The sequence below is a fragment of the Platalea leucorodia genome, assembly GCF_965183815.1.
Source record: "Platalea leucorodia genome assembly, chromosome: 4".
Taxonomy (NCBI): Eukaryota; Metazoa; Chordata; class Aves; order Pelecaniformes; family Threskiornithidae; genus Platalea; species Platalea leucorodia.
In genome coordinates, this window is record NC_138826.1 from 33,262,781 (window position 1) to 33,286,472 (window position 23,692).

General features: G+C 34.5%; 1 protein-coding gene across 4 annotated transcripts in view; it reads right to left on the reverse strand.

Annotated features, from left to right (window-relative positions):
• Positions 1-23,692, reverse strand: part of CCSER2 (coiled-coil serine rich protein 2) — a 78,016-nt gene that overhangs the window by 19,927 nt on the left and 34,397 nt on the right. For 3 of the 4 annotated variants that reach the window (XM_082310996.1, XM_082310995.1, XM_082310998.1), the window contains exons 4-9: positions 19,977-20,067; positions 16,552-16,714; positions 15,718-15,913; positions 6,259-6,342; positions 4,345-4,431; positions 2,663-2,761 (exon numbers count right to left, since the gene is read on the reverse strand). In XM_082310996.1, coding sequence (XP_082167122.1) covers positions 2,663-2,761; positions 4,345-4,431; positions 6,259-6,342; positions 15,718-15,913; positions 16,552-16,714; positions 19,977-20,067 — 720 coding nt within the window. The remainder of the gene's footprint in view (positions 1-2,662; positions 2,762-4,344; positions 4,432-6,258; positions 6,343-15,717; positions 15,914-16,551; positions 16,715-19,976; positions 20,068-23,692) is intronic. The other variant, XM_082310997.1, reaches the window with a different exon arrangement.

Sequence of the window (23,692 nt, forward strand, 5' to 3'; positions counted from 1 at the left end):
TGATTTCTCACAGCCTGCGCTCTCAGTTCAAGACCACTACATTAAACTGAACAGGAATGTTAATAAAGCAAAACAATTATTTTCTTTAAGACTTCTTTTTAGTGAGAATACCTTTTACTCGGGTGTTTCCAGCTATTTCCATTTATCGTACTCCTGCCTCAAGAAATAGAGCCAATTGTCTACCCTTTCTATTGCAAGTGACATTTTATGTCATTGGGTTCCAGAACAACAAGGATTCATGCCAAGGCTTTTTCTACATTTATACTTCTATTAAGCCATGCAAGGAAGCATACAAATGCATGTTAGCAGAGGAACTATTAAACCAGAAAGTTGAGATCTGATCATTAGAACTGGAACTCGGCTACAAAAGCAAGACTATCATCCCCCTTTAAGAAATCCCACATTAAGGAGCTCATATCAATTTCTGTTTTCTTACAGAAAGCCTCCATATAACTTAAATACACAAAGGAGAAGATATTAAAAAAAAAAAAATCATTCTGCACAAAATTTTTCAGCTATCATTTACAAATAAAAGTTCCTGAAAAGCAGCGTATTTTGAAGATCTGTTGATACTTCATGAATTTTCCTAATTCGTTTATCAATTTTCATGAGAAACTTTACATGTAAAGACAAAAATACCCAGATGTTTATAATGCGCATCTAATGAGCATATGCCTACACACATATGTATGTGTATCATATACATATGTATACATATACCCACACACATACACGCACCCAACCATGAATACAGCAGAGGTACTTTTTTATTTTTTTAAATTATATTCTCCCTTAACTCAAATTTCCTCATGACAAAAAAAAGTGTCTTTTTGAACAAAACTACTGAATAACTTAGAAGAAATATACTTCTACCTGAGCAAAACAAACAATTGGGCTAAATGACTACTTTTACCTATCTACTCTCAGATTATCGCTCTCTACAACTACCTGAAAGGAGACTGTAGTGAGGTGGGGGTCAGTCACTTCTGCTGCGTAACAAGCAATAGGACAAGAGGAAATGGCCTCAAGTTGCGCCAGAGCAGGTTTAGATTGGATATTAGGAAAAATTGTTTTCACCAAAAGGGTAGTCAGGCACTGGAACAGGCTGCCCAGGGAAGTGGCGGAGTCCCCATCCCTGGAGGTATTTAGAAGACATGCAGATGTGGCGCTTAGGGACATGGTTTAGTGGTGGACTTGGCAGCACTAGGTTAACAGTTGGACTTGATGATCTTGAAGGCTTTTTCCAGCCTAAACGATTCTATGATATCAACTTACATTACTCATCTTCTCCAATATCTTTGTCTTATCAATTAATACCACAGGTTGCTCAAACTAAAGCTTCTGTAAGTAGCAACTAACTTTGAATAGTTATTAATCTGTTTCTGAATTTATGTGGAAAATGATAGGGAAAAAAAAGTAACATGGAAACAATAGCCACTAACCTAATAATCGTACCAATGAAGAAAAACATCAAATGAACATAGGAAATTAAAACTTGGGAAACTGAGACAATACAAGAGCTCAAAAGCTACAAAGTAACAGGAAAAGTGAAACAAATGGGATAAACATAAAAGATACTCCACATACTTTCTGGAACAGAGGTGTCAGAGCAAACTAAAAGCTGCATAAGGTTATGATCTCTTTATACTGGGTTCTTATCAGACAGAAGACAGTTGGAAAGCATGGTCTCAACAGGATAAAGCTGTTTGCTAGCAACTGATGAACACACAGTGTGGTGGTATTTCTATCATAGCACTATATATTTGAAAGAGTAATTTTAGAAGGATAGCAAGGGTGATTTATCTTTACTACAATCTTGCATCAAGTAACTCAAGGCAGGGTAAAAACAAAGAAACCAAAAATCTAACCCATTTTTAATCTTTTAAAGTAATCTCTTAGGATTCTCTAGCTAGAGCAGTAGCTTCAAGATCCAAAGACTATTTGCTGATGACTGACAACAGCCTTGTTCATCATTCAAAGATAATTCCTTATTATTATTATATAATATCAAATGTGTTCTCTCCACCATCTGAAGTATTCTATTAGTGTTCCATGAAGAATGTAAGTTTTATATAATGGAAGCAAATGTGATCCATGCAACAACATATGGGAATGAAGATGCCCTTTGTCAAAGTGATTTTCACCCAATCATTTTCTGAATGAGCTAAGTTCTTCAAATAAATGATTAATAAAAAAAAAAGCAACAAACTTTTGTTGTTACACTTATGGACTGAAACTTAGAATATACTGTTCTTTTTCCTCAACAAATGTCAGCATAGCAACAACGAAACTTTAACCAGGGGAAAAAAAAACAAAACAAACAAATACAGATACCTATGACTTTAAAGTCAGGATATAGGAAAATATCTTACATACGATTAGATATACAGCTTGGGCTGACTATAACTTAAATAGTGCAGAAGGCGACTATTTTAAGAAAAGACTTCTAAAGTTTAATTACTTATTTTAAAAGAAATGTTTGTAATAAATGTTTAAATAAGAAAGTTGCAAAAGAACGCAAGGGATGCACAGCAGGAAGGATACCGCTCTCACATACAGCACAGAATCTCTTAATGCCAACTTACATGACGGCAAATGTCATAGAATTGGGGAATGAAATGCAGAAAGTCATACCCAAGAAGGAAAGGCACGTTTTACTCACAGAACTCCTCCTCCAGGAGGTTTGCGTAAATTTATCAGCATACACACACGTTGCTCCTGTAGGTTTTTGACTGTCTTTCTGGCAGTTACATCTAGTGGCCTTAATCACCCCCAAAAAGAGAAAGAGAAAGGAAAATTTGTTAGAAAATAACTAAGACACTTGAAAAGCACAGTTAAGGCCCAGTGTTCAAACATCATGCATTACTTAGCAGTATAGCACAACATGATTAAAATGTAGAAACTAGTATTTACAGTGCTGCACAACTGCTTCTTTTCCCAAAGCATATTTAGAAATAATTCAGAATAAATGTTGACTTTTGGAAAGGGTTTTTGATTCACTGAAATTTCTGAAGCACCACATTCTTTAAGTCACCTTTCAACAATTACTAATTTAAGTTTTACCCATCTTTACAGCACAGTTCCTTAGCTGCAACAAAGTTTTCAGTCACTACAGTAATTAGGTATACGGCCTACCAAGAAAGAGAGATTTCCTTGAAAAAATCTTTGAAGGCTGATGAGTGAGACTAAGCATACTGAAAAATCAACACAATGCAAAATACTAACAGACAAGACAATTTGTTTTGGTACCCTGTGATCTGGAATTCTGTTGTTTAAGCAAAGCAGAAAGCCACATCTTAACCTTTCATTTTTGTTTTAAAAGGAATGATCACATGCTAGACACAGAGAGGATGAAGACCACAGGTCAGTTTCAGTGCACATATGCATAAAGGCACATGCTAAACATTTCATTAGAGATTACAGTCACACAAGACTGTCTCCAGCCATGATAAATAAATATGGCATGCACCCCTTGGCATCTCATCTACCCTACTTTTAAGATCTTGCTGTGGCTTGAAACGGCTTGAAAACATAGGGCTATTTTACAAGAATTGTCACAGCAGGTGAGTTTACCAGAACCAAATGCAGAGATACATGTTACAAAATCCAAAGTTAACTTAGAACAAGAGCAAAAAGCAAAAAGGCATATGTTACTTCTGCTTGAGGACTTACGTGTCTGCCTGAACCTGATTTATGACAAAAGTGCCCCCATAACTTTTATTTATTTGGCCAATTTAATCTTACTATTCAACACGCTTTGTTTTGCTTTGTTTTAAAAAAAAGAATCAACTTCGAATACTACCTTGCTCGGCTTTAAATTCTCTGGTGGAATTCTTTATTAAACTAATGGACAGTAGGGAAAAGGAGATGGAGAAAAGAACAACAACAAAAAAACTTCAAGCAGAATGATCGGCCTGATACTTTTTAATTTTTAAAATACTTTAAGTATAAAGTGCCTTATCTTTGCTCATTGTTATTTCTGAACAGCTTCTAGAATTTTATGTTCAAAGTGTTTGTTTTGGAAATGAAATATATTTAACAGTCATATAAACATCCTTGCTTAGTGCCACACATACAAACCATGACTGGCCTGCAGAACTAAAGAGCCAGGTGTACAGTTGCAAACACACTAGAACATGTAGAATCAGTCTGCTACCTGAACTGTTACAGACTCATGAGTCAGGTGGGTCTAAACAGAACCCAAATCTACCTTTGTTATAATGAAAGCATAGGAAAAAAATTAGATGTCTAGCCCTCTTAAAGCCTTCATAAGAATATACCTATTGAAGTTACACTCTGTAGTGCATACTTCAGATATTGCTAAACATTTAGCATTATACTTACAAGTTGATGCTCTAATTGGTTGATTGTTTCATCCTTTTTCTTCAGTTCATCTTTAAGCTGCCTGATCTCATTCAGCAGATCGTCCATCTGCAATAGAACAGTGGGCAATACAAGGTTTTCTATAAGGGCTACACAATCCACATGAACACCTCTACAGGACATATTGTATCAGATGTTCATGGAAGACTGGCAGTAACATTAGCACACACTTTCCTCCTCTTATTCGCATGGTGAGATGGGCTGTAGGCATAGAACCTAGAGAGCAAAGAAACTTGACTAGAAGTTTCTTTAAAAGACAAAGTTGAGCTGACCCACTAAGTTTTCAGGCTATGTAAGGAAACCAGCTGCATTTTTTATGCAGTAATTCACCTGTTGTACAAGCGACTGGCATCATGGAGATGAGCATCCCTAGACATCAAATACTACCTATACTCCTCCTTATACAACAGCAAAAAAATACTGAAGCTTAAAGGTTAAGTGAACTTATTAAAATAAAATGATAGAAACAAGAAAAAAATCATTTAGAAACATAAGCATAACTATGTTTAGTGAATGCAAAGAGCACAACTGATTTAAATACATCATACTAAAACCTGAAGACTTAATTATGCAAAGTTCAGAGACTAAAAGAATTGGTAAATATGCAAGAATGATTTTTTTTTTTTAATAATTTTTCATCACAAGGTAATTTTAATATATTTTATAACTGTACCATTATAGCTAGGCCATAAATTAAGAAGCATACTTCCAGTTAGTAGCATACATCCACTATTTGAGTTTCACTGAAGATGTTATTAGTTACCTCTTTAGGACAACACCCAGACTGATTTGTTGTGCAATTTTTCAAACCACATGACGGTACCAGGTAAAGAAGTGGCAATTCAACATTATAATTTTTTTTTTTGTTATGAAGTTAAAAAGCAAGACTTTTTTCTCTAGGAATTAAGACTAAGATTTTGAGGGAGGTGATTGTAGAAGGACAAGCACAACAAATACATCAGACGGCAATTAAAGAAAAAAGAAGGCCTATATGTTAACAATGTAGAAACCAGGGTTGCTAAAGAATGATGCATATGGATCTACAGCTTTGCCAAACCGCTTAAAACCTTAAACCAGGATTTGGACAGATGACCTTCAAACAGGAATAAGATTGCAAGTGTTCTTCCCTTTCAAGAAGTATTTCTAATTTCATTATATCTTCAGCAAGTATTGTTCCCCTACTCTAAGTGCAGGATTAGTGATCTTTCAGTACTGATTTTACAATAAGAGCCTCAAGCAATGCTATAAAACCTTAGCACTGTAGAAAGCACAACATTACAAATCTGTGACCATAAAAGATGATCCTTTTTGGAATATCCATTGTGATTGCTTCTTCCTTTAATATCCAATCTAAAACAATAAACACATCTTTGACTTTGTGGGGTTCACATTGTTTTTAAGTTATGTCTGCAATACCTGCATTATCTCAGGGAAAACTTAGTTTAGATGAAAGAATTTTAAACTGAGGTCAACAATAAATGTAATGAAAGAGGAAGTAACTGAGTAAGTATGGTAGGATTACACTTCAAAGCGAAAATTGTCTTTTCAAATTCTAACACTTATCAAGCAGGCAGCAAAATTTTGAAAGAAGTTACTCTACAGCTGTTACTTCCCACATGACTGCTACAAATACCAAAAGGCAAAGTTATTTCAATTATTTAAACTGTGCTAGCATTTGTAAGTATGTATTTTAAAAGGTCAAATAAAGCCCTCCATTTTAACAAAACTGAAAAGATGAAGTATATAAACATTTGCCAGGTTTGCATTTAAATAGATGAAAGAAGCAAGAAGCACTATTTCACAGTGATACGGCAATCTGAGTTTTTTAAAAACAAACAGGCTTGTATCTCTTTAGAGTAAATCAGTGTCATTTACCTTAAAAGTTGACACAGGTTCTTGTGGTTCTGGACTTGATGGAACTGAGAGTGGGATGTCCTGGAGTGACACGTTTTCATCATTCTATCAGAGAACAAAAACAAGAACTCAAACTACTTGCTGAAACAACTCCCTTGCGAACTTGCTTTCAAGGATGGAGACACATCATCTCTCTGTGGAACCTGTTACAATGTCTGACCTCTCACTGTGAATTTTCCTTTTTTCCCCTGATAGGAAAGCCTCCCTTGCTGCAGCATGTGTACAATACCCAAATAAGGGCCACGAACAGCCTCCCGCTCTTCACAAAGCTGAAGGAACAGCTGCAGCTATGTCAAAGTGTGTTGATTTTGCACAAAAATCTGGTAAAGACCAGGCATTGTGTTCAAATGTGTTATATCAGGAAGGAATGGTGATGTTATACGATTTTAAAAGCTTCATTTCCTTCAGTATCCATTCAAATATTATGTCTGAGCAATATCAGAATATACAGCCAAAATATTTCTGCTAGGAATTCTTAACTAAAAAAGCAACATTTGGTCCTGGGCAGACTAATACAAAACTATTTCACAGCCATCAGAACTAAATATCAATTATAAAAACTGGAACCACACAAAAGTATTCTTTCCCCTGCCACAACAGTCATGAATTCTGAAATTAAGCACAGCAAGTAGAAACAGAAATAACCATCAAAGATGACAAATGATGATTGCCTGGATATGTCCTGAAGCACTTATACTCTCGTGACAAAAACACACACAGCCATTATGTGCAGTACTCTCAACCTGTGGCGCTCAACCCTGAAAAGGTTCAGTTAGGTTACAGAGTCAAGTCACAGACTGAACAACTGATGGTGTATTCTCATGATATGTTCTCAGGTTTGTACCATGATGTTGTTTTCAATCTTAGTGTTACACAAAACTACAGTACAATTACAGTACAGTTATTTTATGGTCATGGAAGATGATAACCACCATTTCCTTGGTGTAGGATTTATTCCCCCCCTCCCCCCTTTCTGTCCATCTCCTCCATCTACTACTTTCTTAAAGAAAAAATAAATCAATCTTCTACCTTACAGTATTCTCCTTTATTTTTTAGGGTTCTTAGAGGGGAGTTTCTTTACGCAATGTCCTCAAACGCCCAAGATTGCATTTGTAGAACCTAAGATCAGCATGTCTCAAAACCTGTCTAAAACCACTCTGAGGCTGAGCCAGCAACTCCCCAAAACCACAAGAGTAAAACTGCAGCACAAATGCTAAAGATCAATTAAGGGGAAAAACCCACAATAGACCTATTTATGTTCTTTATGTCCGTGAAGTATCTTTTTTGCTTTTTAATTCATAAGAAATACTTTTATAAATTTTTGACTAAACAGCAAAGAAACACCAACGCGATTGTCCAGATGCAAAAGAGCAAAAAATGAAAATTTATGAACTTTTAACAATTAAATTTTTACTTTTTCCTATAGTCACTGATTACTTGCAGCCAAACTATGCACAACCATCACCAGACTTAAAAGATAAAAATACTAAGAGCTACCATACAATTCCAAATTGCTTTTACCATACTACAAACCATTAAATTTAATTTCCATCACATAGATGTAATTTTATATCTTGCAGTGTTTTGGTGTTGTTTTTCTGTATTTTTTCTTTTTTTTATTTAAACTTCTTGGCTTTTTTTTTTTTTTTAAAAGACCATTAATTGTGAGAGCAGCCAAATTTCAAGGCTTCTGACTCCTTAACATAACAAATATTTCAGCTTACACTGTCCAATACACAGTTGTATTCAATTCACAAATAGTTGCTTGTCCCTTCTAGGCAGATCGCCAGCAACTGACAGGCTGATGAAGCACCAGTTTACAGTCTATGTTATGAACAAGTTCTAATAGAGTGTTTTGAAATAATTTGCACAATAATATCAGAAAGAAACAAACATTATTTAATCCAAAACACTTCTAAAATGCTGGAGGAAATGAGCAGCAATTAGAATCATAGAATCATTTACAGATTAACAGATTATATTTTATATTCTATTTTATATTTATCTTATATTCTACAACTAACAGATTTCATCAACATTTGTTACGTTAAACAACTATTCAAACAAATACACAAACTGAGAAGAAAAGCTGCATCAGATGGTCACAGTTGTAACTGTGAAGGAGTAATCATGCGAATGGAAAACACACAAACCAAGACAAATTATTTCAAGCAAAAGTATCCTGCATGGCTTTTAAAAGCTCTATCAGTGATACCTCTGGTATATCTTTTATTCCCATTAAAATGCATACAAGTAGAGCAACAAAACATTCTACAACAGCAGATTAAGACCTAATTGCAAAGAAAGTTAGTATGTCAGATATTCTCTGGTGATTTAAATCAAGTACTCCAGCCCTATGCTTTACCTGACTAATATTCACTAGCAAAGCAAGAACTAAGTTCATTTGCATTAATTCCCTTACTACTGTCTTAATTATCTTAATACATATAGTGAACACAGGGCAACTGAAAAAAAATTCAGTTCTAACACTATTAGCAGGAACTTAAGCATCCCATTGTGAACACACGCTAGGATTAATCTATGAAACTTTTCTTGTTTTGCTTTTTCTTTCTTGCTCATCATATTGCTAAAATGAGATTGGGGAAGGGGAAATCAGTGGAATAAGGCTATCCATGTACAAAAAAAGAGATTAGAACTAGCAAAAAGACAACAGAATTAGCAAAACAAATGCAATTGGGTATATGCACGTTATTTCTGGTAGCCTAGCAATTATATGCTAAGATATCATCCAATTTCAGAAATTTGGAGAGAACATATACTTTTAACCTTTAGTTAAAATTACAATAAACTTTATAAAGGTATCATCACATTGCAATAGGCAATACAAAAAGCTGCTACCTCTTGGTTTTTACCTGACTAACATTTTTACAATAGCAGAATACATTACTTATTACAGTATAATCACATCTTCAGAACAGTTGCACTAGCCTCATTTGTGCCAAATGTAAAAGATGCTTGCAAAAACAAGAACTCAGGAGAGTTTGTTAGCTGTATCAAAAACAAATACTTATCAAATGCATTGAAAAATAAGTTCTACTTATAAACATAAGCAGCAAAAAAACATTTTAATCTCATTTCCTTAGCAGAAGATTGCTTTTGAAAAACAGCAGCATTAGAAGGAAAAAAAACAGTTGTTAATATTTGCAACTATCTCCTAAATTTAAAACATTGCAACAAACAACTCAAACCTCACACATTTTGGCAATCCTGGTACAGTTATTTAAACATTACTGGCAGTTTAGGCATGAAAATAACCTGCAGTATGTAAACTGACAGAGGACTAATGTTGCAGACATTCTCATTTGATTAGTTATGTAGGGACAATCTTCAATTATAGATTGATTATTTTAACTCAATATAAATTCATACATATATATTTGCATGCAATGTTTAATCAAGTATATGCTCATTTAAGAAACAATGAAGTAATACGACAGTGACTGATCATTTCACAGTCCGTTTCTTGTTGCTATGAGTATCAGCAACCCATTTGAATCACTACCTGTCTACAGTGATTTTTCAACTCAACCACATTTACTGGAAACTTTTTGCTGGACTTAAGTCAACAGCATACACTTCAGCTTTTGGCCAGTTTTGGGTGGTCCCTATGTAATAAACTGAGGTAATCATATGCCTCAATATACATTTTAAACTGGCTTATAAAATTACAGCAAACCTGGAGTCAGAAACCATTACAAAATACCCCAGCAAGACTTAGAAAATCATGCTAAATTTACTAATAGCTACATAAAGGGAACAGGTGGCTGTCGTGGAAAAAAGAATCCACACACAAATTCCCTTCAAACACTTTTAGAATGCTCAAAGACTAAAAGGTTGCTCTGGAAAAAAACTTTATGCTAACTTTTTTAAGACAAGTGCGAAGAGATGTAATTCACCACCTCTCTAACAACATTTTGGCATTTATCAGCATAGTGCCTATACAACAAATCCAGACGAATGTCTAAAGCTTTACAATCATGACTATCAAAGTAGCCTGATTTCATGCTGAATATTAGTTCTGCTTCATATTCCTTTGCAAAGGCTATCTGCTGAGAAAATTAATACCATCTTTCCTACAAACCAGTTGATTTTATTGTTTTAGGACAAGCTCAGTGAGAGTTAGCTACAATTTTAAGTGTACATGGAGGTAAAATAGGTAACAATCCTTTCTTCCCTGAATGTTAATGCCATCATGCACCTTATTTCTCTGGACAATTAATTTTCTACATGTCGAATGTTTTTACACACCCACTTCCACATGTTACAGTCTAACTGAAGCACTTCATTATATTCTCAAGTCTGCATCTGTAATTTTTAATCCATCTGAAGAACAGGAGCTAAAGGTTCTGGGAATAACCCTCCATCATGGCTGTCACAGGTAAACCACAATTCACCCAAATACAAAGAGCCACAAATGGAAACCTGTATTTTTGAGTGGCTGTACCTAACATGCTCTCATGCCAATATTCTATAAAAGTGTGAAATTTTTAGTACGAATGACACAAATCCCTGTGCTTGCTTCATGTTACAAATTCCCAAAAAGCTGACTTATTGCTTTTGGTAAACAGAATACTAAACAGTAATTTTTATTTAGTGACCAATTATTATTTATGAAGAAGTGTATCAGACACAAGTATTTAGTCAAGAATGGCCTAATAAAGGGCCTCACTACCTTTCTAACCTACTGTGTTGATTATACACAGCAGCAGTTTACCTACTACAGATTGTTGGGCTTTGAGCACTGCAGTATTTCTGCTGATAAACAGTTCAGCAGCTCAAAACTGCTACATTTGCTTATATTGTCTATCCTCTCAGCAGTTACATGTTCTCATTTTATGTGCATCTATTTCAAAAAGAAAAAAAATACAACCAAAAGAAAAGTCAAGCTCCGTGACTAAATACACCATAATAGTCCCCAGAACATATTTCAACATTATAAACATACGCCTTCTATACAGCATACAGACGGTGCAGCTGTTCTCACTGTCTATTCTTTCCATCTTCTCTTTTCCCCTTGCTTTCTTTGGGTGATATTACTTGCAGGCTTTAGTTAAAAGCACATGTAAAATAAAGGAAAATTGTAGAACTTCTAGAAGAATAGAAGAGACAAGATAAAGGATACTCTCTCAGAAGAAATCTCTCATATTGCCTCAGAGGAAGATACAAAGATCAAAGCTTAGAGACAATAGTTGTTTTCATTATACTAACGTATTTTAAATTCTTCTATTACAAAAAATCAAGCCATTAGAAGCAAATGCATTTTCAGCAATTATCTTGCGGTTCCCTAACAGCATATGCTGCCTTTTAACACACATGGTTTTAAAAGAATATATACTACTAATAGTATACTAACAATTTCATTTTGAGAATTCTGTCAAGATTGTAGCATCTACATTTCATTAAGAAGTTGAAAAATGCTAAACAAACATTTCTAAAGTTTATCAAAGTTTATTAAAGTTTTATCAAGCTCTAGCCTGTGATTCCCAATTCAAAGTTTTCTTCAGTACAAATTACTCATTTGAGTAGTCTCCTTTGCTAACAGTATTTTTACAAAGATGCAAACAGAAAATTCATTAAGTGTCCCTCAAGCAGAGGGTGCTATTCACCTGCTGACTACTTGGCATTTTGAGCATAGTTTCATTCAAATATCACTACAAATAAGTGTCATACAGTTTCCATTGCCCACTGTTAAACACTGTTATAATGACAGTCCAACAGCTAACCAACTGTTTAAACTTAAAATTTGCCAATTTTATTTGCTATTTTGTTGATTTCTTTGGTTCTGTTTCAAGCACAGTTAAGTCCCTGAGGTGAACTATTTTGTGGCTGAAAAAAAAAGTAAAAATTGTAGGTGCAATTTATACTACTTATAAATTGTATACAATTTATACAACAATACATGAAACAAAGAAACCTTTGTATTTCATTAATTAAATCTGTTTATTCCTTGTCTTCAGGCTTCTTATAACAAAGATAAATATCTCTGACAGATCTCACCAGATGCAAAAAGAATACAATGAATATGTACTTCAAAGGTACCCAAATGACTTACTAATCTAAAGCCTCAGCAAAAATATATTGGTGCATTTAACAATTCTGCACTACAGGCTTCATTTTTCCATTCATACCTCTCTTCATACAAATGGGCTAGTCATATCTGGTAAGTTACAATGAAGATTTGTGCTTGAAAAAAAAGAATTTCTTTTCCATTCATGAAAGGTAAGTTGAAAAGAAACATTTTTTATAAAACTTGCCTCCCCCAGAAAAAAGGGCTTCACAGATCTCAGTTCTGTGAGCTGCTTCATGTTTCAGTCCTCCTTAAAATATCAGTAAGTGCTTATCTGAGATAAGACAGGGTGGTTGCGAATCATTGCTGCCATTCTTGAGAGGAAATTACTGCAGAGGACGGTCAATTCTTCCCTTGATCAAAGGCTCCACGGAATCAGAAATAGTATAATTCTTATTTAAATAAGGATGTTCTAACACATTAGCTCTGTAGCTTTAACCTAGTGTAGCAAGTTTAAGAAATTAATTGAGGAGGAGGAGGAAGAAGGAAGACATTTTTAAGATCAGAAGAAAACTTCATTACTATTAACCATGCAAATGAAGTACCTTAGTCAATGTTTGAGGCATTAACATTTAATGTCAATTATTATTAGAGTTAGACTTCCAAAGCATTTTCTTCTTACAATACAAAGTTAGTGCTCTAGTTAAGCATTAAGTGAGAACATTCACCAGTAGTTCAGTATTTCCCTGTAAATAATTACAACTTCATTTACTGCAAGAACAATGTATGTTTTTCACTCCATAGAAGCAAGTACAACATTACTGCAAAGTCAGAGAAGGTTATACTTACTACAGTGAAAATTTTCAAAAAATCTGCATGAGGCAAGACTCCTATTCCTGATTTCACCATTTGAAGACACAGAAAGATGGCAGTATGTGAGGAATAAGCAGACAGCACGTGCACTGCTGGCATCGTTAACCTGGTCACACGGAGTTCAGCAAAGGCTAGACTACTCAAGTAACTACTTATTTTTCCAAGCAGAACTGGGAACACAACACCAAACCCGTGCTGTTGCAGCTATGTTGCTAGTAATATTCAAGATAATTTATATATAGTTATGTGAGCTACAGTCACAGCAACGAATCCAGTATAGCACATTAAGTTTTCCTAGGAATCTGCTAGGTATACTGTAGAGCATAGCATGCAAGGGATGCAAGTCACACTACAGTTGATTAGATAATTGTATAAAATTGAATTTAATTACTATATCTTACTATCTTACTACAACTGTTCCTGTGAGACCTCATGCCTAAGACCTGGCTACAGCTCTATTTCTACCTATCTAAATTAAATAATATTGCTAAAAGTCATAACTAGAAAAGAGTAACACTTATGCATTTAAATGTGTAATATAGGTGAAGTAACGATATAAGAACTTCTGCTTTCTTTACTAAAGCTAGTGTTTGAAAGAAGCTGACTGTATCTTGCTTTTTTACATTTTGTAAGAAGAGGCCTGTCATACGACCCGGACCGAGATCATGTCCTAGTTCAGTGTTCAGACTGCTGAAGTTCATGTAATTGTTTTCAAAATTATATTTCTGTTCTTTACAATAAGGAAAAAAAGAATTGTTATATTTTTACTCATTTCTGTTAGTATAAAGCTCTGTATTTTCAGGAAAGGTTTAACACTTAGAAATAAGGAAAAAATATTTCATACAAGTTTTACTCTAATTGTTTAGTAAATACAGGTAGTACAGGCCTAAAGTTTCCCCTTCTGTAGCAGGTTAATTTACTTTACTATTCATATTGTTTGATTAAAAGGCTGGATAATACACAATAGAATAGAATAAACATTCAGAACTCCAATGATGAGTTTGGAAGCAGTGAGTTAAAACAGGGGGCGGTTAGGTCAGGAAAATACAAAGAAGGTGGCTTGACAAAGTTTGAAGAGAAGAATAATACTTGTTATTACAAAACTCGCTCTTACAGGGAGGGAGAGGGAGAAGATCAAGCTTTTGGCAAAAGAAACAGCAAATTTTGATAAATGTACATATTAGGAGTAACTGTTTCTTCTGAGAGTTTAAGTTTTTAAAAAAACTTAATCCAAGCTTCTTGAGGCAAGGTTTGTGTTCTGTAACCCTTTAGAAAAGTCTAGCTGTTATAAACTAGATCAAGATTTAAAATACAGTATTCTGCAGGGCCACACACTTTGGCTATAACATGCACGCCTTTACACAATGAACTACACATACACAGATCATCTGTCTAGTTGTTTAATTGTCCTTGTGTTAAAGGCATTAAAAGCTTTGGATAGAGTTCCCTGCTATCTCATGTACAAATTGCATACTTGAGACTGTTAGGAAGCACAGTTTCTGCAGCCCACTGCCCAGACATTAGGCCTCTAAGAACACATCTTCCCTTTCTGACACTACATTATTTTTGTTACAATTGTATTTCTGATTTTGTCAGTGGAAAAACATCTCCAATATTCTTGGTCACCATCAGAAGCAAATGGTCACATTTCTAAAAGGCACAGTCATACCCTTGAATTAGCCTCAAGGTTGATTTGCTTTTTGTTTTGCTGTGTTTTGTTTTAGTGCCTTACTTTTAGGGCACAAACTTATTTCCATTACATTACCCTGTTAGAAAAGAACAGCAGTAAATCTAGTATTAAAGAGAACATCATACAGCTACTTTTCAATGCTAATCTATATATGCCTCCAAAGAAGTCTCATGGACTTTTCTTTTTTTAAGGTAGCAAAGGAATTTTTGTAGCCGAAATGCCATGCTTCTGCTGAGTCATCCAGCAATTTACCAACTCTCACAATTTGCAAAGTTTTGATCTGAAATGAAAAACCTCCTAAAGGCTTATGACAATTCAGTGATTTCATACACTAGAAAGGTTAAATTTCAGCACTTCCAATAGAGATGACCCAGTAAGATTTGCTAAGCTTCTTGTCAAAACACACAAAAAAGATGAAAAGATGAGGAAAACAAAGCCTTAAGAAAAAGCTATTACCACTGCCTTGCTGAATGCAAGTTTGATCAATGGGATCGATTTTCATATTTTTCATTTTTTTTTTTACTCCCACCTTTTTAGGATCTTATTAAATAAAAGCTTGTCTTCACATCCACTGATATTTTTTTAATTTAGCATTATTTCCTCAGAGAAGCAGTATAACAATATTAAATATTTTTTGCAGTCAGTAAAGCGCTGAAAAAGCAGAAAAAGTATATTTTAAATAGCAATAAAAAGTGCACGCTTTCTTGAACACTGTAAGTCAATGTATAAAGGAAATGACAATAGCCTAATAAGGCCAAACAGAACATTAGCCCATCTAGGCTCACTCTCCAATATACTTTACTGCTTTTGTTCCATTTAAACAGCTCACCTGGTGCAGTAATCTCTTCAGTTTCAATAACTGAGTTTTTACAGCTGTGCAGTCTTGGACCATGTGCCGAAGTGTCATTTCATCAAGCATCACAGTATTCTCCGGTAAGCCCACCAGCTGTCTAGGAGCCTGGTAAAAATTTGGTGCTCCATAGCTTTCAAAGTGACCAACAGGAGATTCTAGGTAGTTTGATCCCCTAAAAAAATTTAAAAAATAAAAAACCTCACAGTGATGACAAACTAGAGCTAAAGAGCATTTAGTAAAAAAGTGTTATGCAATGTGGGCTATATTCACATACTGTGGCATACAGCAGAAAATAAATAAAGCAGAAAATGTCAATCCTATTTCACTTAAATGCTGGGCTTTCCTTCCCACTTGCATAAATCTCTTGCAGACTAACAACTACAGTACCCTAAACCCAGTTTGCTCATCAAGATTTCTATAAACTGTCATTCAAGCTAGCCTATAAGAACTACAGGATTACATTTAATTTAAAAACAAATAAGTAAAAAGCTGTCCAAGCTTACAAAATGCAAGTAATAAGAGAGTGTAATGTTTTTCCATGGAACACATATGGTAATTTAATCAAGCATTTATAGTATCATATAAATACAAGTAACACATTTTTGGATTAAAAACCGTGACAGAAACAAAAGTTTTGAAAAGAAATCGTTACAAATCTCAGAGATGCTCCCACTTAGACATGCTATTTATAGACATACAACTATTCTGAAAATTTCTTGTACTCAGTATCACTTGAGACCCTTTAGTGCCAAAAGAGATTTCTTATCACAGTATTTTAACTGTTTGGGAGAAAAGAGACAAGTCCTTTACCTGTTCAAATCATTTTTACCATGGATATAGTGATCGGTATGGCCAAGATGATAGTGATCCTGTGTATTCCATCGCTGTTGTGGTGCTCTTTTCCAGAACCCTTCCTGATGTTGCCTAGCATTTCTGTCTTGTCTATCATAACGGCTCATATTTTCACATTCCTCTACAGAGAGCAGAAAGTAAAAAAAAAAAAAAAAAAAAAAAAAAATTATAAAATTTGTTCCTAAGACCTTGTAAATAAAATATTCAGTATGTGCTGGTAATAGATACAGTGTATAATCTGTGGGCTTTTATTTTTTTTAAACCGATCCAAAAAAAGCACGCATTTTAGGACTGTCAAGCAGACTTCTGTAATGATGTCACATTTTTACTAGCATATAAAAAAGAGTAACCTGTAGCAGAAACTACAGAATTCAGTCTTAAGAGTATTTCAGGTTTAAGCAGAAAATCATTTGGAGGAGGTAGGGTTATGGGTAAGGAAAAAAAAAATTCAGAAGTAACATTTTCCTGTCTTTCTTACTGACAGGATCTTCAGGCCTTTAAAAAGTTCAAACAACACACGAACACAGAAAGACGACATTTTAGAAAAAGGCCAGTACTTCATTCCAAAAGAGAACAGTTTCATTACTTAAAATACATATATATCTCATCCTATTCATCTCGTTTGTTTTTCAACTTGAGAGACATTTAATCTTTATTTACCAGGATGACAGCATGATTTAAAACAAGCAAACAAAACAATCTCTTTAAAACACTAACTTCTGCAAAGCAAAGCAGATTCCACAGACTTCTTAAGGGAACAAAAACTATATTTGGCAACAGCTTGTAAACCACTAGAAACAAAGCCAAAACAACTGCTATCCGTGCAGTCAGACGCAGCAAAAAAAGTCATAAACTGCTATTCTGCCATCACACTTTCTCCTGCACTTACCCAAGGAGTTTTTCCTCACATTGTCAGTCTTTTGCTAGGAGAATAACTCTACACAAGAGAACATTGTTTTATTCGGCTGCCTACTCAGACATAGTTGCGCATAAGACGCTCATAAACAGGCCTTCCTTCCTGCTTAGTTCCCAGCCTGCGTGTTGTTGGGAAGTGAGCCCAGTTTTACCCTGTGATTTAAAACTGCCATCCTCACTCACTGCATACTTGTTGAGTTAGAACTGTTTCTATAAATAGGGTCTAAGAGGCATCCCAGGCTCCCAAGTGAAACAAGGAGAGTTTCTGTAGACCTGGAAAGTCTTAAGAGGCTGACGTCAGTGCAGTCACACATAATTATGAAAAAAGTGTTGGCAAAAAGTGCTGTTAAATATTACTATAACAAATACACATATCGACATTTCAGTTTTTATCACCTAGTTCAATAACCAAAAAATTAGGTAAGAAAATAAAGTTGTTCACCTAAAGTAACAGAAAATTTATTTCCCTTTAGAAGCATCCTTCTACAGCTCATAAAACATGAAAATTCAAGTGGGTCTATTCAAAATAAGCCCTCAATAAGTTTATAAGTAATTTTATTATGATGACTTTCAGCTTTGGAAAATGAAATTGAGACATTGAATAAAGACACAAGGATATTAACAAAAAACAAATTTTGCTTTTTCAGGGGGTCATGTTTACCTAAGGGAAAGCCTAGAGGTGGATTTTGAATTTTTCTTTTCAGATCCTCTTCACTAAAAATTCAGTGATTTCACAATAAGAAGCAATTATAGCAGAGAGACAGTTTATGCCGCATTAATTTTATATGGAAACCCAACTTTTTAAAAAAATGCCAAAAATAATAGTAATTAGCCAATATTGACCTGAAACAGTAAGTTTCTTCTCCTGAATCAGCAGCTTACACAGCAGATTGTCATAGTCACAAAACATATTCCAGCTACACAAACATTATTGATACTTAGCTGTAGAAATGGGAGTAGATTTAAGCTTATTATATTGATGCAATTAAGAAAGCAGTGAATTAAAAATTGTATTTCATTTTTGTCTAGATTAAATGGCAAACATTAACTTTTTACGTTTTTGTGGCAAACATTGACCTTTAAAATGAATGTATTTTTAACAGTTTTTAAATTAATAATTTGAAATGGAATTACTGATGCCAATGCAGTGCGTGTTTTATAAACAAGGAAACTTATGAGAAATTGATCGACCCTTTAAAATTGCTTCTTAGTTTTTCCCAACAGAATTAGAATTACCCTTATTGAAAGAACAGCCCCTAGGCTTGGATTGTTATCCATTCTGGTAAATTAAAAAATAAAAAAATAAAAATTGTACACCTGTCTGGGCTGAAAAAAGTTGAATACTAGCACTATTTTCAATAAGCACCTTTCACACAAGTACTTTGGAAAACTTATTCTGAGATTTAAAAGATTAAGTACTGCATTTCATATGTATACACGGTTAAAACATGACATGCCACCCTTGTGGTAGATGGAAGACTATGTATTTATTTACTGTTAATTTGGCTTCATATCTAATATACATGCAGGAGTCTTCACCCAAAGAACTCAAAGATACTCTCAAAAAAACCTGAGTTTCCCCAAACTTCAGTAGGCGGCTGAACAGCACACAAAATAAGGAAAGCGTTTTTTCTTTCAGTGTTTGTTTGTACAGGGTAGGGCATTACAGTGCTCCACATTCAATGTTTTTGTTCATTTGAAGATATATTTGCCTCCACTGAACTTGGAGGTAAAGTTAATACCCATATTCACATGACAGTGACAATTCTTATAAGTAGGTCAGGAATGACCAAAAGCATATGCCTCAAACTTTTCCAGGCCAGGATTTGAGAAAGTGTGGCAATCAGTTGCCTTATCCAGTTCATTCTAGTCTAGATTTGTATTATTTTAGTGGCATCTAGGTACCACTAACCTCCTTGTGAAAAGTTTGCCAGCATCCTCACTGACAATAAGAGTGCATAAAAGACATCTTGAAAAGAACACATCTTAAATCTGAAGGCTTTTGTTATCCTGAATTGTATAAAATATATTAAAACATATTGTCATTTTGTAGAAGAAAACAAATAGTTATCTCAAAAAGAAGTACATTGTCATTCACCAAAGCTGAAAAAAATGCTTTTCCAACATTTTCAAATATAGCTGAAGCATGAGATTGAAGGACTAACTTAAAAGTTTGAAATTTATTCTACTAAAATAATTTAAAGAAACAAACGGTGTGCAACAAGGTTGCATTTTTATAAAAGGCAGTAAATGTCTAATTTTAGAATTCTTCAAAGGCAAGAGTTGTATTTGGGGGAACAGAAACATCACACTTCCTGTATTTCAGAAAAGAAAAAAGTTGTTACTTAAAGAAAAAACAATTTGAAGAGTGCGTTGGCTTATTAGAGCACAAGTCAGAACAATGTAACTCAACTCTCTTAAGCCTATAATGCAGTTTCACAATAAGATTGCTTGGCTAATTTACTAACCTTTGTCATGAGGTGGGTCCTCAGGCAGGTCCACATCAAGCATGAGATCATCATCTTCAAGATCACATGAATCAAGATTATTCAAGATATCCTGCAAGAAAGAAAATGTGAGATACAGCTGCTGTCATGATATTTCATTTACCCTACTGTCATAAAAAGTTTATTTCAAAGCTTTGTCACATTTGTATTGTACACATATCCAATGTTTTCAGCAGCCTCCTCTCTTCAGAGGCCAAGATCAACCTTACTTGAGACCTTCTATGCAAACAATCAATCATCACACTTCTCGTAATATGATACAATAACAGTGTCAGATGAAACAAAGACGGATTAAAACATTTTTCTGCCTGATGCCTATGGAATACTCCAAAGATTTTTCTGTTCATTAATATCCTGCCTTCTTCCCAATTGGAAGCATTTTAAAACCAAATTAATTTGCTCACTTAGAATTCAAAAACAGGTTTGTGAAGAGAAGATGTTAAATCACCTTATTTTAGCTCTCATATACTATCATAATCTCATTAAAAGGAAGAGAGGGAAATCTGTGTTATCTTGACTTTTTAGGCCAACAAAACTTAAAATATGTTATTATCAACACTAAGCTCTGTTGCCTTTTGTCTTTAAGATTGTGGTTCATATAAAGCTGTTTCTAAAGGGACTAACAAACTGCCATGTTGCATGGGTGTGCTAATAGAAGAAAAATGCAATAAAGTGTTAGTACTAAATGGAATCATACATATTATATACAGTCAGTCAGGTATATTAAAGAAAAAGGATTGTAATGCAGGCAAGTCAAGTCAGTGTTAAAAAGACAGAAACTGACCCCTCTTTCTTTAAGAATACCAACAGTACAAAAAACTCACGAGGTCAAGGCTGTAGAATATTCAGCTTATTGAGCAGGCAGATGCTGCTAGCACCATGCTCCTGAAAAGCTGTCTCAGGCAACGAAGTGCAGTACGTGATCTGAGAACCCAGACTCCGTTTTACTTTGTTATTCAAAGAAAGCTAAACTTATTAGTATCAAGTGATTATAATACAAAGTAGGTCTAAGGAAACTGTTAATGGTTATACAGCTCTAACTCTTGAGCTCTATTTTTCCATATCCCACAAATAAAAGCTGTAGCTTTAAGGCCCAAGATCAGACTCGGGCACTTCACATCTACCTCTTTTCTAAGAGCAGAAATACGGATTTTTCTTAGGTTTAACAGCTACACCTAAAGATGATTCATGGGACCAATATTGAAAAATGTACCAAATATTAAGTAAGTAAGTGTTTTACTAATTATTTCTCACTGGATAATAAAGTGATCATTAAATACTTAAGCGAATACTTGCAGGCAGACTACCAATACACTGCAAAACAATATTCACATAGAAAGCTATCCCTTTGCTGCCTACCATTTATTAGATTCGCTTTGTCAGAGATGCATAGGTGAAAAGGAAACCATTAATAGGTATTTGTCTAAACTGTTGCTCCAACTGTTCTTCAGCAGTCTTCCTATAGTGTTTACAAAGGACTACTGTATTTTATTACAAATGGTGGAAAGAGCTAAGTATATTTTAAGATTTTTTTTTTTTGACACAGAACATTAAACATTCTACATTTCTGCAGGGGAAGTTATTTATTGACTTAGGAAGGAGAGTATGAGACAAAAATAGTTAATATTCACTTTGTAAAACATGAGCAACATAAAGGAAAGATGAAATACTTGAGACACAACCACCTGGGGTTTTTTATATTTCAAAATCCTACCTGAATTATTTTGCTTACATATAGTATTCTAAGTATTTACAGGAAAAAACAGAAAAACCTACATATCAGGGCATTGTGAATGATAATAAAACCAACTATGGAAAAGCTTCACAGGGAAATGGAAGCCATTTAAAGGAAATGTGGATTTAACATTTGGGAGAACAAACTGCCTGTATGTATTTACTTCTTTTTGTTTCCATTAATTTACATTTTTCTAAGAACTAGAAGATTTTTAACTAACATGTATTTTTTTTAAACAATTCTACAAAATGTAGGTGTGTTTGAGAGGCAGCTTTGGTTTGTTGATAAATTGTTTCTATGCCATGCTTTGATCTTCCAAATTAGTATGAACAAGCCTTATTTTCTTCTACTGCAGGAACCTTAATGAGCATGACAAATGAATTACAAACAGTTGCCACAAACATATAAGAAAGTTGAAAACATTTGCCATTGCTGTGCAAAAGCATTAAAAAAAAGCACAATATAAAAACGTAGTATGTCAGTGTTAACTAATAAACCTAGATAAGCCACTTTACTATCTTTATATCAAAACTTCAGAAGTCTAATGATGTCAGAGGTCAGCATTTGAGATGCCAAACATACTTTTCTGTCAACAGCACATTTCATTATGCTTCCCTAATTATACATTCCTGCACCACATTGAGGCAACTCCATACTAGAAAACACAACTGTGAATATGAAGTCTTTGTAATAGCTGGGCCATGCATGAATTCACTTTGAGTATTTCCCAATGCTATCTACTTGGGAAACATAATATAAAAGTAGATGTCAGCAACGTCATCTTGAAATAGCTATAAGATAAAGTGCAGGTTTCATCAACACATTAGTACATATAAAACCTATATTTACAGACTTCCATTGTTATTCTTACTACTGTATAATGAATTGAAGTTAGCTACATGGCAATAACGTTGTTAATAATGTGTGCTTAACAGAGATTATCATCATGAAGTGGTTCTGGGCAACGAGCTCAAACAAAACAGGAAATAAAAAATTCTTTTTTTGTGCATCAGCTCCAACCCTACAGAATATTACATGTTTCAGCAATTATTAAAAGTTATAGTAAGAGAAGAGTCCTCTTTTATTTGTATAGTTGAAAAGAACAGTGCATATTAAAAGCAGCATGTAACTTCACAAGGCTGATTTAGCACTAGATTTTCAAGATGGTACAACCTAGAAAGAGATTAAGTTTGGGACTGCGAAATCCCAAGCCCAACTACAATGCCGTCCTCAAGCTCTCCCTCCAGAAAGGTTTTCAACTGAACACAGGCAGTAGTGCTTTGTTCTCTTACTGCAATAGAACATGAAAAGCGTTAGGTGAGAAACAGATCATCTATGACTACTGGTATAAGCACTGAGTAAGCTGAGAACCCCAACAGCAGAGAACACTCACATTGCATAAGGAGATGAGAAAAGACTAAATAGAGAGGCAAGGGTAAGGCTGGTGAACAATTACACCACATTTAGCAAGTTTACTTCAATATTCTTTCTGTAGTGATTGCCCTTAGGTGCTATGTCTTACCAAAGGTTAATCAAGCACACACCAACAGCTCACCTGCAACAGCTTGGGGTCTTTTTGCCTAATTTGTTGGATACATAGAGTTCAGACTCTTTCTCAAGAGGCATAACAATATTAAGTTCTTAAGGCCAATGCTTTGAAGATTGGGCTACTGTAGAGCAGCTACTTTTGCTGAAGCTGAACAAGTTTAAAGTTCAATATAAATTCATGTCTGTCATAATGAACTGGAGAAGCAAAATATTCTTTTTAAGAAGTTCAGTTTCTAAAAACTCCTCAGGTTACATAAGCTCTCTTCCACTGAAGAGCAGTATTTTTCAGTCCACCAACTTAAGTTCAATTTAGCTCAACAGTTAGACCTAGGCAAGAGGCCTGATTCTCATCCTTCCCATTTCTTGAGCTAAGTATATAATGCAACTAAAAATA